This window comes from Cygnus olor, chromosome 14 (genome assembly GCF_009769625.2).
Source record: "Cygnus olor isolate bCygOlo1 chromosome 14, bCygOlo1.pri.v2, whole genome shotgun sequence".
Taxonomy (NCBI): Eukaryota; Metazoa; Chordata; class Aves; order Anseriformes; family Anatidae; genus Cygnus; species Cygnus olor.
In genome coordinates this window covers 12,455,310-12,466,222 of record NC_049182.1, presented here as the reverse complement: position 1 = coordinate 12,466,222, position 10,913 = coordinate 12,455,310, and the positions used below count along the sequence as shown (strand labels likewise).

Here is a 10,913-nt window from a genome sequence, read left to right as displayed (position 1 = left end):
AGATTAGTGCTTCCGTGGAACACATGCTCCCACAGCACCCCTCTATGATTCTTTGCCTTCACCTTCATAAATGGTGGAGACTCCAGCTGCACCCTTTCACCTCAGAGGCCTGTCCTACATAGGAACCTTTTGCCAAATACTGTATTCTCAGGGAAACATCATTGCCTTTAAGGACAGGGACACCATGATCAGAACAGAAATGGTACAGCCCTTGGCATCAGGCATGAAACCAAAGCATTCCCCAGCCAAAGACACACTGATCCAACTATTTTCCAGGCTCTAAGCCTGCCTCTCTGCCTTTTTACTCTGCAGTCTGAGTCTTTATTTGCATCGTGGACAACATCTTACTTCTCACCATTGGTGAGAGAAGAAAGAAAAGAGCATATAATTCTCTGACATTTTACTGAAAGAGAGATATATCAAAGTAGTTCTTTTCTAGTAGATCTTCCAGTCTTTTTAGGGGTCTCTGCCACATTCAGGCCCAGATCACAGCAAACAAGGCAACAATGTGAAAATTACACAAGGGAAGGACTTCACTGTCACTCTACAGATCTTCTTTTTTGATCAGCATTAGCTTTGATCAGCATTCTTTTTTTGATCTACATTAGATAGAATGAAATTCAAGGGATGTACTTCCATTACTCAGGAGATGTTTGAGGCTGTGTGGAGAGAAAATTAGAAGGCCCAAAGCCCAGCTGGAGCTCAAGCTGGCTATTGCTCTTAAAGACATCGAAAATGATTTTATAAATACATAAACAAGAAAAGGAAGACCAAAGACAAGCTCCATCCGTTATTGGATATGGAGGGGAAACACAGAGACAAGAGATGATCTCCCTAATGTGTTTTTGGTCTCAGTCTTTAGCAACAAGACCTATTTATCTCTGGGTACCCCATCCCCTGATTACCTGGTAGATGGAATGGGAAGCAGAATGAAGACCTCATAATCCACGAGGAAATGGTCAGCAACCTGCTAAACTACTTAGACATATGCAAGTCTATGGGGCCAGAAGGCTAAGTGATGGGTCCTTTGTTTGGGTCACAGCAATCCGATGCAGTGCTACAGGCTGGGGAAGACTGGCTTAAAAGCTCACTGGCCGAAAGACACCTCTGAGTATTGGTCAATAGCCAGCTGAATATGAGCCAGCAGTGTGGCCAAGAGATCCAACAGCATCCTGACTTGTATCAGAAATAGTCCAGCCAGCAGGACTAGGGAAGTGATTGTCCCTCTGTACTCAGCTCATGTGAGGCTGCACCTCAAATACTGTGTTCAGTTTTGGACCCCTCACTACAGGAAGGTTATTGAGGTGCTGAAGCAGGTCAAAGCAGGGCAACGGAGCTGTTGAAGGGTCTAGAGAACAGATCTTATTAGGAGCAGCTGACGGAACCGGGGTTGTTTAGCCTAGAGAAAAGTAGGCTCAGGACAGATCTTATCGTGTTCTACAATTACCTTAAAGGGGGGCTACAGCAAAGTGGGAATCAGCCTGTTGCCAAGAACCATGTGATAAAACAATAGGAAATGGCCTCAGATTGCTCCAGTGGAGGTCTACATTGGATATTAGGAAAATGTGTTTCACTGAAAGAGTTGTGAAGTATTCACCAAGGCTGCCCATCGATGTAGTTGAGTCGCCAATATTGGAGGTCTTCAGAAGTGTGTAGATGTAGAGCTTAGTGACATGGTTTAATGGTAGACTTGGCAGTGCTACGGTAAATGTTGGGCTAGATGATCTAAGAGGTATTTTCCAAACTAAATGATTCCAGGATTCTATGAACACAGCTGTTGTCATAGCACATGCCTGTTATCGAAGCCACTTCCAGCTCCATTCTTGAGAGGTCAGTGTTCAAAGCTCCTCTTTCCACCAAGAGACCGTCACACACAAAGAATTCTCAAACTACTCTGAACTGTTATGTTTGCCTTCCCTATTCATAACAGGCAGAAGGACTTCATTAAAAGACCAATTGCCCAGCCCACTTCTTCACAACATGAACAAAGACTATACCATGGACAACTCTAAAGACATGTTTTTCCACTACATTAACATGACCTAACACTGTGAAGAAAATAAATGTTATGCAGCTGGTTTATACACATTGATATTTTTTATATTTAGATATTTTTCAGTATTCATAGCAGTAGATCATGTAAGGTAGATAGTAGGGGATGAATTCTACAGAAGGCTCTCCCAAAGATCCCCAAAAATCTCAGTAACATTTCTCAGGCAAAACCTACTGAGCAGACAGACTTCAAAGGGCGTAAACCAAAGCTTTGTGGGGAATGGAATAACTAAAACAAGCAGAGAAAGGACCATCAGCCCTTCTACAGCGCCTCACACAACATTCCCCCAACATGTCACCTCAAACTTTCATAACTCCAATGCTTTTCTTTCACCATCAGAATTTGTAAGCAGATCTCACCAAAGGAAAAGTTCAACAAACCTTTTCACAATCTCACACACCAGGTACAACCACACCATCAAAGTATACCATGAAGGGAGGTACATTTCTCTGCAAGTTTCTAAAGCCTGCTAAAGAGATAAGGGACAGAGAGGATTCGTTCTCCAACAAAGACTAGGTCTTCGTAAATACATCAGTAAGGGAATGTCCCTCTTCTTTAAGTGTATGCGCTGTTCCACACAGACATGCCTGTTCTACTAAAATCATGTTTACATCCACTCCCCAGACCAAAAAAAATAAAATGGAGGGGAACACACAAACACCCTGGTATCTCCAGTCTTCCACACCAGCTCTAACTTTGATGAAATACACACCTACTGGCTTACATGGGCAAGGCACATGAACACATAACACAATCCCTAACAAAGCTATGCTGCTACTGACAACTCAACCTACATGTATGGAAGAAACACAAGGAAAAGAAAATATCAGACCAGCAGTACAAAGAAGCATTCAAAAAGAAAGTGTGGTAGAGAAAATCACTGGACATGTGGCACAGTCTTCTCTCTGCACTGCAAAACGTCTCCCTAAACCACCAAGAAATCACTGAGGGTTTAAGCCGTAAGCAAAGCCCTAGAGAGTTCATCTGGACTTCATTTTAAGAAATGTTCATCATCTGCCATCTGTTTTTCCATGATGTGGCCAACTCACAGTCCGTGAATATGAAAATGTAAATGGAAAGGCCATACTATGGGGTCCTTTCTCATGCTAAGTCTTGAGAGCAATGAAGACAGATTCAGTTTGAGCTTCTGTTTCGTTTCCCTTATACACCAGTATTTGTCTCCAGATGGCTGATAGGACCTTCTCAAAGGACATAAGGATTTGCTGCAATTCAAGTGTCGCATTTGCAAATGTAAAAGCCCATCCAGAAAAGGAAAATATGAAGCACAACCTTCCTGGGAACAAAGATCTGAAAATGGAATTATAGCTATGAAGAAACTCTTTGGCACAAAGTTACAATAAATAGGAGTGAAGTAATGAGGATTCACAGAGGAATTATAAGCCATAATACACAGGTATCATCACACCACATGCACAGTTTTTCTGCAAATCATTTTATTATCAGAGAACTAAAGTTACCTTTCAGGGCAAGAAGACCAGGATAAACCGGTGCATAAATGCTGCAGGAATTGGCACAAATTATGAAGTCAAACTGACTGAACGATATCACTGCTGAGCTAATAGTTTTGCACATTCAAAAAACAAACAAACAACAACAAAAAAACCAACAACACAATAAAAAAAAATTCCACTCACCATCTTCACTCAGCATTCACAGCATTCAGTTGCACAACTCACAATATCCAAGTTCTAGCCATATGTAGGCCACTGGCAAGGGCATTTCATCCAGCGACATTTTAAGGAAACATGAGGATATCAAAGACTGTCCTGACAGCACTAAACAGTCACACTGGGAATGGAAACAGCTCTCCCAGTCCAATAACTCAAAACAGATCTTCCAGTCTTTTCAGGGTCCTCTGGCATATTGTCATTGACAACAAACGAGGTAAAAATGTGAAAAGGACAGAAATGGAATAAGAAAAAAGGACAAGAAGCAGAATCCAATCCCACACTTCACTCAACATTTTAAAACCTAGCCAAATATTATGCAGCACAAATTCAAGTGATGAAGCCTAGAAGGACCCGTTACCCAGACCATTATTCCACCACACACACCAAAACAGCAGCACAGATGAATAGAAAGACATTTCTCTGCTCAAACCATCTTCATGCAGCAACAGAAAATTTGAAAAGAGTATAAAGGAAAAGCAGCTAAGTGAAATATGGGGTCCTTAAGATTCCGTTTCAAGACCATCTTAGTCTCCTAAAACACTGTGCAGACCTCCTCATTCATTATTAGAATTCACTATCAGAAATTGCTGTTACTGAGAATAGTGAGTGCTGAATGGGCTAATGGAAACATACATCTTGACCTCGAGATATTCAAACATGGAGAGGAAAATTCCAGCTATTGCCTCACCAGAGCAAGGCCCATGAAAACATAGCACATTCCTCAACACAGCTATGCTGCTACTGATAACTCAACCTACACACCTAGACAAAAGACCAGGAAAAGATAAAATCAGACAAGCAAAAAAAGCATTCAAAGAGAAAGTGTGGTAGAGAAATTCACAGCAAAGACAGCATGGTCTTCACTGCATGCAGGAAAATACCTCCCTAGAGAACCAAGAAATGGCTCAGTTCTTAAGTCTTCCTCTGGACTGTACAGTAGGGGACATCATAGTAAGAAAAGCTGATCAGCTCTCATCAGTTTTTCCATGATGTGCCCTACTCATCTCAAATGAAAATGAAACTATAAATGTAAATGATTTAGTATGGGGCCTTTTCTCATGATACGTCTTGTGAGCGATTTGTTTCCCTTACACAACATCTTGTCTCCAGATGGCTTATAAGACCTTCTCAAGGGAGATAAGGATTTGCTGCAATACAAACTTTGCATTTTCAAATGTAAAAGCCCTCTCAGAAATGGGAAATATGAAGCACAACCTTCCTGCAAATAAAGGCTTGAAAATGGAATTACAACTAGGAAGAAACGCTATACCTCAATGCAGATAGGGGTAGACTAATGAGGATTTTCACAGGTATTAGAAGGTATTATACTAAGGAATCATACCTCTACATGCATGCATACAGTCTACATACTCATAGTCTTTTTAAGGGTTCTCTTGCACAGGTGCTCCAGATTTTACAAGGAAAATAAACAAGGGAAAAACGTGATACTTACAGAACATGAAAAGGACTTTGCTCTCACTCTTCAAACCTCAATATTTTATAATAATATATATAGGAATATATAGGAGAAGAGTATATTCGAGTATAGAAGAGAGGCAGCCAAAACAAACACGGAGCCATTAAGATTCTGTTTGAAGACTACCTACTGATCAAGCACATGGGCTATTGGGATGATTCATCTTAATCTCCCAGTAAACTAAAATGTACATTTACTCAGAATAGAGAAGAACAAAAGGAAAAACTGCATGATATATGACAGGGGAAGAAATAATCAACCACTCACAAAGAGTGGGGAAAAAAAAAAAAAAAAAAGTTGCATGAAAAAGCCCCCGCCCGAATCCCGCCTTCAGGAGCAGGTGTAACGCTGGCAGTGAAGCCCATGCTTGCCTCCGCTGAGCGAGGGGCAGCCACCCACAACACGCTGCCCAGCAAAGCTGTGCCTTGCTCAGCAGCAAACCTCCACGCCCGGGAAGGAGAGCGGGGAGGGAAGGGCAAGGAGCAGGAAGGGAGGCAAGCGCCGAGAGGGAGGGCGTCGCGGTATCCGGAGCGACTCACCGGGAGGGCGTCGGGCTGTGCGCCGCGGGCGCCGGCAGCGTCTTCCCCGAGCAGCGGCGCGGCCTTGTCGGGCGGCGGCCGGGCCGGGAGGGTGTTGCAGCAGCTGTCGGCCGCCCAGCGCCGCTGGCTCTTGCGCGAGTCGGCGGTGAGCGACACCTCGTGCGAGTAGGAGTGCAGGAAGGCGCGGACGCCGTCGATGCCCACGAAGTGCGAGGCCGGGACGCCGCGCAAGGCGCCGCTGGCCGGCGGCAGCAGCTGCGAGCGGCGCCAGCGCCGCAGGCGCAGCGCCAGCAGCAGCAGCAGGAAGGCGAGGAAGAGGCAGGACACGGCCGCCACGGCCAGCACCAGCCAGCGCGTCAGGCTGCCGGCGGGCTCGGCCGGCGCCGCCGCGCTGCCCAGCTCCGAGAGCAGCTCGGCCACGCTCTCGGCCAGCACCACCGTCAGCGTGGCCGTGGCCGACAGCGCCGGCCGGCCCTGGTCCTTCACCACCACCACCAGGCTGTGCCTGGGCGCGTCGCGGGCCAGCGGCGAGCGCGCCGTGCGCACCTCGCCGCTGTGCAGCCCCACGCGGAAGAGCCCCGGCTCCGTCGCCTTGGCCAGCTCGTAGGACAGCCACGCGTTCTGCCCCGCGTCCGCGTCCACCGCCACCACCTTGGCCACCAGCGCGCCGGGCTCCGCCGAGCGCGGCGCCAGCTCCACGCCCGTCCAGCTCGCGCCCGGCGCCGCCGCCGGCGGGTACAGCACCTGCGGCGCGTTGTCGTTCTCGTCCACGATCAGCAGCCGCACCGACACGTTGCTGCTCAGCGCCGGCGCGCCGCCGTCCTCCGCCCGCACCCACAGCCCCACCTCGCGCACCTCCTCGTAGTCGAAGGAGCGCAGCGCGTACAGCGCGCCCGTCTCCGCCTGCACCGACACGTAGGACGAGAGCGGCGCGCCCCGCACACGCCCCTCCGCCAGCCGGTACCGCACGCGCGCGTTCTGCCCCCAGTCCGCGTCCCACGCCCGCACCGTCAGCACCAGCGCGCCCTCGGCGTTGTTCTCGGCCAGACGGGCGCTGTAGCGCGCCTCCGCGAACACCGGCGCGTTGTCGTTCACGTCCAGCACGCGCAGCGCCAGCACCGCGCTGCTCCGCAGCGACGGCGACCCGCCGTCCGCCGCCCGCACCGTCACGTTGTACTCCGACACCTCCTCCCGGTCCAGCTCCCGCGCCGTCACCACGCTGTAGTAATTGTTCAGCGCCCGCTCCAGGCGGAACGGGACGCCCTCCACGATGCTGCACCGCACCTCGCCGTTGGCGCCCGAGTCCCGGTCCTGCACGTGCAGCAGGGCCACCACCGTCCCCGACGGCGCGTCCTCCGAGATCTCGCTCAGCGCCGACCTCACCGAAATCTCGGGCGCGTTGTCGTTCACGTCCGTCACCGAGACTGAGACCGTAGACGTGTCAAAAAGGCCACCGCCATCCTGTGCTTGCACCTCCATTTCGTAGGAGTCGCCTTCCTCGAAGTCCAGGCTCCTCACCAGCCTGATCGATCCCCTCACAGGATCCAGGTGGAAGATTTCCGATGCCAGGTCCGTCGCCTTTTTAAGCGAGTATTTCACGTAGCCATTGAGTCCCTCGTCGGCGTCGGTGGCCGTGAGGGCGAGGAGCGTGGAGCCAACGGGCACGTCCTCGGGCACGCGAACCGCGTACACCGCCTGGCTGAACACGGGAGCGTTGTCGTTGGCGTCCAGCACAGACACGCGGATGAGCGCCGTGCCCGTCCGAGACGGCTCGCCGCCGTCGTTCGCCCTCAACACCAGCTCGTGAAACGCCGCCTCCTCCCGGTCCAGCGCCTTGGCCAGCACCAGCTCGGGACGCTTCTCGCCGTCGGCTCCCGCCTGCACGGACAGCGAGAAGTGCTCGTCGCCGCTCAGCTCGTAGCTCTGCAGGGAATTCACTCCCACGTCCGGGTCGTGAGCATCAGCCAGGGGAAAGCGGGACCCAAGAGCTGTCGTCTCACTCATTCTCAATTCCATTTCGGACTCTCGGAAGCTGGGCGCGTTGTCGTTAACGTCTGTGATTTCCACTTCGATCTCGTAGACCTTCATCTCGCCTTCCACGATCACCTCACAGCGCAGCACGCAGCGCTCCACCAGCCGGCACAGCTGCTCTCTGTCTAGCCTCTCCGCCGTCACCAGGTGGCCGCTGTTCGCATGCAGAGCGAAATACCGCGTCCTATCTGCCGACACAACTCGGGCCCCGCGGTCGCGGAGCGCCGCCAGCTGCAGCGCCAGGTCATTGGCCACGTCGCCCACGAAAGAGCCCTTGGGCAGCTCCTCGGGCACCGAGTAGCGCAGCTGCCCCCACGCCGCCTCCAACGCCGCCACCAACACGCAGCACAGCAGCGCTCGCTGCCTTCGGCCCCAGCGCCCTTCTCTCGCCGGGCACATCTCCGCCACGGCCCCGCCGCCACCGGACGCCCGCCGACAGCTCCCCGCTACCGCCCCGACTCTTCGCTTCCGTCTCCGGATCAGACTGTCGCTCCCGCTTCGGTTCCCGTCCCCGGTTCCGTCCCCTCCGCCTCGCTGCAGCTCTGCTCCGCACCGCGGGGCCGCCCGCAGCCCGTCCGGCCGCCGACACAGCCAGCGACCGAGCGAGCGAGCGAGCCGGGCCGCAGCGGGCGGGGCTGGCTGCAGCGCTCCGCTCCTTCCTCTCCTCCGTGGTGAACAGCGGCGCCCGCAGCCGCCGCCCGGAACTGCACGCACATCCCTGCTACTGTGCAATCCAGTCCCGGCACTCACCACTGATCAGTTTCGCCCACTATAAATGCAGTCTTGGAGACCACAACACCTGAACACCTGGTCTTGCTTCTGTTCACTTAAATCAATTTACAGAATAATGCCTACTCATATACAGAAAGAAAACCCCATGCATTCACTATGCAGGTAGCAAAGACCTATGGGACATGGCCACACCAATATACATACAGGTGTAATATGAAGGGAAATTCCCAGAGCATTCATTTGTGAAAAAGCCAGAGTTAGACTAGAAAATATCTCCAGCACTAAACATCAATCGTATTTTCTAGATTCTGTCATGCAGAATCAGTGGGTCTCATTCTACATAGTATGCACTGAAATTCATGGCTAATAGATCTTATTGTACATCCAGCCTTATGCAATGCAGGACATCATGCAGGCTGGCAGACCCCCTGTTTTCAGTCCTCCAGGGGATGAGAACATCCCACAGGTAGCTGGCATTGGCCTGAAGCACTCCACACCAGTTTGTACCATGTTCCTTTGTGTAGCCAGCGTCCCACGGGAGGATCAGAGGTAATGGGAGTATGCAGTCCTTCAGGACCTCCTGCTATCACTTAAAGGCAGCAGTGGGTAGGAAATCATGCCTGTCTTCTCCACAGTTTCCTCCCTGCAAAGCAGTAGCATGGCTCTCTCAGTTTGTTGTTGTTTGTTTGTTTTTTATTTTTTTGATTCTAGTTTCTAGACTTGCTTTCCTTTCGTTTCAGTTGGGACACTTCCCTCATGGGAGACAAGGCACAGATGCAGGTGTAAGACAACAACAGTTCTTGGGATCAGTTACAGATCTAGTTCAGTGCTTCCAGAGGACGCCACCCTTCTGTTCTTCTTTGTCTTCACCTTCATAAATGGTGGTGACTGCAGTTGCACCCTTTCACTTCAGACACATGCCCTACATAGGCACTTTTTTGCCAAATAGTTTATTCTCAGGGAAGCATCATTGCCTCTGAGGACAGGGACACCATGATCAGAATAGAAATGGCACAGGCCTTGGCACAAGATTTGAAACCAAAGCATTCCCCATTCAAAGCCACATTCACCCAACTATTTTCCAGGCTCTAAGCCTGCCTCTCGGCCTCTGTACTCCGCACTCACAGATTTTATCTGCAACATGGACAACATCCTACTTCTTGCCATGTGTCAGACTAGACAGGGGAATATAAGTCACTGCCTTTTTTATTGACACTGATTTTATAGAAAGAGAAATATATCATAGTAATTTTCTCCACAGGAGGAAAAACATTCAAGGTCTGGAAGTAAATTGCTCCACCAGTCCCACAATTCTAACTGATCTTCCAGTCTTTTTACAGTTCTTTGACACGCTGACCCCCAGTTGAGACAGCAGCAGCAAATGAGGCAAAAATGCGAAAATTACACAAGGGAAGGACTTCACTGTCACCCTACAGATGTTCTTTTTTTGATCTGCCCTAACTTCATCTAAAATGAAATTCAAGGGATGCACCTGCAACACTCAGGAGGACTATAAAGATGTTGTGAGGCTGTGCAGGGAGAAAATTAGAATGGCCAAAGCCCAACTGGAGCTCAAGCTGGCTACTGCTCAAAAAGAAAATAAAAATGTTTTTATAAATACATAAACAAGGAGGACTAAAGAGAATCTCCATCCTTTATGGGATGTAAGGGGAAACACAGTGACAAGAGATCAGCTCCTTAATGCCTTTTTGGCCTCAGTCTTTAGAAGCAAGACCAATTTTTCTCTAGGTACCCTATCCCCTAACCACCTGGTAGATAGGCATGGGGAGCAGAATGAAGCCATCATAATTCACGAGGAAAAGGTCACAAACCTGAAAAACTATTTAGACATCTGCTAGTGTATGGGATCAGAAGAGATCCACCTGAGGGTACTGAGGGAGTTGGTGGAAGTTCTCGCCAAGCCACTTTCCATCATTTATCAGCAGACATGGCTATCTGGTGAGATCCAAGCCAACTGGTGGCTAGCAGTTGAAGGCTGGTCACTAGTGGTGTCCCCAGGGCTCAGTATCAGGGCCAGTTCTCTTCAGTATCTTTATCAAGATCTGGATGAGGGGATTGAGTGCACCCTCACTAAGTTTTCAGATGACACCAAGTTAGGTTAGACATGAGGGTTGATGTGCTCAAGGGTACGAAGGCTCTGCAGAGGGATGTGGATAGGGTCGACTGATGGGCTGAGGCCCATGTGGTTCAACAAGGCTAAGTGACAGGTCCTGTACTTGGGTTCAAACAACCCCATTCAATGCTACAGGCTGGGGGAAGACTTTCTGGAAACCTGCCCGGCTGAAAGGAACCTCTGAGGACTGGTCGACAGACGACTGAATATGGATGAGCAGTGTGCTCAGGTGTCCAAGAAAGCCAATAGTATCCTG

General features: G+C 50.1%; 2 protein-coding genes across 4 annotated transcripts in view; both read right to left on the bottom strand.

Moving 5' to 3' along the window:
- Window positions 1-10,913, bottom strand: part of LOC121077682 (protocadherin gamma-C5-like) — a 177,780-nt gene that overhangs the window by 90,843 nt on the left and 76,024 nt on the right. The window lies entirely within an intron of this gene.
- Window positions 4,255-8,635, bottom strand: LOC121077680 (protocadherin gamma-A5-like). The gene is given in 3 exon segments (XM_040573077.1): window positions 4,255-8,271; window positions 8,273-8,312; window positions 8,314-8,635. Coding segments are annotated over 3 exon segments (3,021 nt in total). The 5' UTR covers window positions 8,508-8,635; the 3' UTR covers window positions 4,255-5,484.